General features: G+C 35.0%; 1 protein-coding gene across 1 annotated transcript in view; it reads right to left on the bottom strand.

Annotated features, from left to right (window-relative positions):
• Positions 1-2,764: 2,764 nt before the first annotated feature.
• LOC144960786 (perlucin-like) overlaps positions 2,765-5,401 on the bottom strand; it is a 217,675-nt gene continuing 215,038 nt past the window's right edge. Inside the window, exons 5-7 of the mRNA XM_078894128.1 lie at positions 5,320-5,401; positions 4,012-4,173; positions 2,765-2,901 (exon numbers count right to left, since the gene is read on the bottom strand). The exon at positions 5,320-5,401 is cut by the window's right edge and continues 71 nt beyond it. Coding sequence (XP_078750254.1) covers positions 4,120-4,173; positions 5,320-5,401 — 136 coding nt within the window. The 3' untranslated portion in view covers positions 2,765-2,901; positions 4,012-4,119. The remainder of the gene's footprint in view (positions 2,902-4,011; positions 4,174-5,319) is intronic.

The following is a 5,401-nucleotide window of genomic DNA, read 5'->3' as shown; positions in this document are numbered from 1 at the left end:
TGTTGTTGTGTTGTTATTGTTGTTTTTGTTGTAGCTTTAGTAGTAGTAGTTAGATAGTAGTAGTAGTAGTAGTAGTAGTAGTAGTAGTAGTAGTAGTAGTAGTAGTAGTAGTAGTAATAGTAGTAGTAGTAGTAGTAGTAGTAGTAGTAGTAGTAGTAGTAGTAGTAGTAGTAGTAGTAGTAGTAGTAGTACTAGTAGTAGTAGTAGTAGTAGTAGTAGTAGTGGCAGTAGTAGTAGTTCCGGCAATGCATCTACCACCTAAAAAGAATATTACAAATGGCATGAACAATTATAAATGTAAACTTGAGCTTTTATATAGTACAATATCCACTAAACGTGCTCAAAGCGCTTTACATGGGGTCCCTGACCAACAGCAACATTTAACATGTAAGACGGGACATTCTGCCTTTTAGGCGATATTACAATTTTTCGGACAAAGACTAGCTATTAACGGCCAGGTACTCTTTTACACATGAGTATGGTGAGAGAATGTGAGTAAAGATCATTTTCCAAGGACTCAACTATGCCCCGAGCGAGAGGCTCAAACCCAGGACCTTCAGATCCGAAAGCGAGTGTCATACCACTAGACCACATAGCCGCACTTTAAATATTTCTATTTAAAATGGACGTTGAACAAGCATGTCAACCCCTGCCTTATCTTGTTATTTGAAATATGAAATATACGAAGGGAACTGTGGGCTACACACTAAGAAGGTCTGCATACAAACTAATATGTGACCCAACGTCTCAAAACGGGATTATGTCGGGAATGGACCAGATGCTTAAAAGTCAAATTATAGTTAAACTGCTCAAAAATATAAAACATTGGTATTTAACACAGTAAAATACGATATTCCTTCTCCTCTTTAGAGCAAACAAACTCAACTTAAGTCTGATATTTCTGGCTACAAATTCCATTTTCACCATCTTAATCATCCCGACTTAATACCGTTTTGAGACGAGGGGTCACATATTACAAGGTAGGCTTTTAAATTGAATCCGCAGGGAGCGGAGAAGAGAGGACAGCCTAGGGATAGCTGGATGAGGGAGAGCATTGTTAGAGGATCCAAAAACTAAAGGAAAGAAGCTGAGAAGATGGCACAGAGCCGGACAAAATGGAGAGAGTATTGAATCCGCAGGGAGCGGAGAAGAGAAGGCCGCCTAGAAATAGGGAGTGAGATTAGCGGAAGAGTAGCCTTCCCTTGTTTGGACGTCACCCATAGTCTGTGACGTCACCGGCGGAAAAGTTATTAGAGATAGAACGTCATGTTGGTTGTGCGCATGCGTCTCTCGTCCTCGCTTCCGGTGAAAGCGGCTTGAGACACTTCACCGAAAGCGAGGACGAGAGAGAGAGAGAGACGCATGCGCAAAACCAAATTGACGTTCTCTCTGTAAGGTGACGTCCAATCAAGGGACGCTACTCTTCCGCTAATCTCATTCCCTATAGTTGGATGAAGGAGGACGTTGTTGGAGGTTCCAAAAACTAAAGGAAAGAAGCTGAGAAGATGGCACAGAGCGGACAAAATGGAGACAAGTCGTCGAAGACCTGTCTAGTATTACGAAGAATTCTTCATAAATAGCAATGTGAAATTGAATGCAAGTTTCAATTTAATTACAAAAACAGTTAAAAAGAACGTTTCGGGTTTCCCCTTTTCCAACGCCACTACCACATTATCTCATTCATCTGTACTAGTACTACGAAGAATTCTTCATAAATAGCAATGTGAAATTGAATGCAAGTTTCAATTTAATTACAAAAACAGTTAAAAAGAACGTTTCGGGTTCCCCTTTATCCAACGCCATTACCACATTATCTCATTCATCTGTAGTGTTTCATTCACCCTGTTTTGTTGATAAAGGGGAAACCCGAAACATTCATTTTATCTGTTTTTTTTTGTAATTAAATTGAAGCTTACATTCAATTTATTATTTCTTCGAGCTTCGAGCAGCAACATTTACATTACCCAGTATTCTTCTAGAAGAATTCTTAGAAATCCATGACTGCATTCGCCTCTCTGACCGTGGCCTTCGTAAAGTTATGGTCTGATACCGTCGCCATCGTTATGTTATAGCCTGATACTGAAATCCAAAAGGACTGGCAGTTTGACGTCATTATTTATATTTTTTTGCACCGCCTAGTGAGTTGTCGTTAGTAGAGCTCATGGAAACAAGTTATTTCATTGGTTGAACTATTGAATACAACTCACGATTTGTTTTCTTTTGTGGCAAAAGACTGGCATTTTGACGTCATTTTTTGGTCAATATCAGGCCATAACTTTACGAAGGCCACGCTGATACTGACCAAAAAATGACGTCAAAATGCCAGTCCTTTTGGATTTCAGGATCAGGCTATAACATAACGATGGATACGCTCTGACTCAGTAAATCTTGTTGAAAAGGAAAGTTTAGTTCTCTATGCCCTTTAATCAGAATTTAGGAGTATGTTTAGACCATGATGTAGGCAAATTACATTTTATTTCTAAAATATATGTATATAAAAACATTTATAATAATAATAATAATAATAATAATATATATATATAATATATATATATATATATATATATATATATATATATATATATATATATATATACTTTATTCATCAAAAAAATGGAAATTCGTTTACAGACGTGGCATGCATAAAAATGAATAAACACAAAGTTGAGAATCTATGATTAAAAAGTGATATCTCATTAGCCAAACGATAGATTTCCTAAATTGATAAGAGAGACGCATGCGCAATGCTATGTTGACGTTATCTCTGTAAGGGCATGTGTAAATGAGTACCTACCACAGGCTCTCCATCTACGTAGAAGAAGGATGTTTGGTTGTTTACAGTTTCCCGTTTTATGCCAAGCCAAAAATAGGGAAAATGGTCTTTTCCATGATACGCCGTATCTGGCAATGTGAGGAAGTGACTGTTATTTGATATCGTCATCATTATTATCATAAGCTTCATCATCATCATCATCATCATCATCATCATCATCATCATCATACATCATCATCATCATCATCATCATCATCATAATCACCATCATCATCATCATCATCATCATCATCATCATCATCATCATCATCATCATCATCATCATCATCATCATCATCATCATCAACATCATCATTATCATCCTTATCATCATCATCACCATCATCATCATCATCATCATCATCATCATCATCATCATCATCATCATCATCATCATCATCATCATCATCATCATCATCATCTCCATCATCGTCACCATCATCATCATCATCATTATCATCATAATCAGGGGCTTAATCATCATCATTCTCATCACCACCATCGTCATCATCATAATATAAAAAAATTATATATGCAGATATACACGTGGCCCACCTTCTCAAAACGGTCCCTTGAAGACAACTCGTGAAGTCCCAGGTTTGAGAAGTTTGTTTGTTTTAACTTTCATGCTGAATGCGTTTCTCGGTGTTTCATTTATTCCCTCAGTGTGTTATTTTTATTTTTATCGATATTTCTATTTTATACAGTATTATGCATCTGTAAATCGTCCGTCTTATTTCCCAGTTAACTCATAAAATACTCACGGTCCTAAATTCCTAAATGGAGCTTTTATATAGAGCAGTATCCGCTAAATGTTCTCAACGCGCTTTACAAGTGGTCCCTGACCAACAGCAATACTTAACATGTAGAACGAAACATGACGCCTGTCAGGCGATATTACATTTTTTTTGTGACAGAGACAACGTTGTCAACGGCCAGACCAGGTGCTCATTTTACACCTGAGTACGGTGAAAGAATGTGAGTAAAGAGCCTTTTCCAAGGACTCGATTATGCGCCTAGCGAGGCTCAACCCAAGACCTTCCGATCCGAAAGATAGTGTCATTAGTATAGTAGTAGTAGTAGTAGTAGTAGTAGTAGTAGTAGTAGTAGTAGTAGTAGTAGTAGTAGTAGTAGTAGTAGTAGTAGTAGTAGTAGTAGTAGTAGTAGTAGTACAAGACCACATAGCCGCACATACTCACGTTTTACGAAATCATCTTTCTTTTTATCACGGATAATGACGAGAGTTCCTCCGTACCAGTTGATGCATTTGTTGGTGGCCTCCGCCCAAGTAGCTGCGGAACTTGCTCTCACACGAATACACGTGTTGTCTCCTTCGTAGAACACCCAACCAGGATCACATGCTGTTATGTGATATATTGAATGGCAATAATAATAATTATTATAATTAATTAATTAATAATATAATAATAATAATATAATAATAAATAATAATAATAATAATAATAATAATAAATAATAATAATAATAATAATAATAATAATAATAATAATAATAATAATAATAATAATAATAATAATAATAATAATAGAAATAATAATAGTAATAATAATAATAATAATAATAATAATAATAATAATAATAATAATAATAATAATAAATAATAATAAATAATAATAATAATAATATAATAATAATAATAATAATAATAATAATAATAATAATAATAATAATAATAATAATAATAATAATAATAATAATAATAATAAATAATAATAATAATAATAATAAATGATGATGATGATGATAATAATAATTATAATAATAATAATAATAATAATAGTAATAATAATAATAATAATAATAATAATATTAATAATAATAATAAGGTAACAACATCCAAGTGATGAAAATCATACTAATAACTAAAAGATTAAACAAAAACAACAACAACGCTGTTAACGGCCAGGTATTCATTTTACACCTGATTACGGTGAGATAATATGAGTAAAGAGCGTTCTCCAAGGACTCAACTATGCGCCGAGCGCGAGGCTCGAACCCAGGACCTTCCGATCCGAAAGCGGGTGTCATACCACTAGACCACATTGCGGCGCTAAACTGCGACATGGCGCCTGGGCGTTTTCAATTTTCCTTTGGAATATAGGAAATATGTGACCCACCGTAGCAAAGTGGTGTTATGTCGGGATCCACTCGGTAAGGGAAATTGAATTCATAGCCACAGATATCCAACTTGGGTTTAATTTCTGTACGTTATGCTGGAGTATAAAGACTATTTCTTGCATTGCAAAAACTTCTAAGCTCCAATTTCTCATCAATCTATCTCTAAATTCACTTTTTGGGGTCTGAATCATCCCGACATAATACCGTTTGGAGACGGAGGGTCACATATTGTATGGATTAAATCACTCTGAGATGCTACCTTCTAGTTTACAAATATCGTTGTTTTTTTTTTTTTGTTTTTTTTATTTTTTTTTTTATTTCTAATTTATTTGTAGTCACTATTACAATCTTGAAAAACTTTCTCTTACGATCGAGCACAACCGGCTTTCACAGACGAAATGGTTTCTTCTAGAACATGGCCTGTCATTCCAAAGACCGCCACGTTTCCGA

The sequence above is a fragment of the Berghia stephanieae genome, chromosome 15 (genome assembly GCF_034508935.2).
Source record: "Berghia stephanieae isolate SIO BIC M18660-M18661 chromosome 15, UCSD_Bste_1.3, whole genome shotgun sequence".
Taxonomy (NCBI): Eukaryota; Metazoa; Mollusca; class Gastropoda; order Nudibranchia; family Aeolidiidae; genus Berghia; species Berghia stephanieae.
This window is presented reverse-complemented; position numbering and strand designations above follow the sequence as displayed.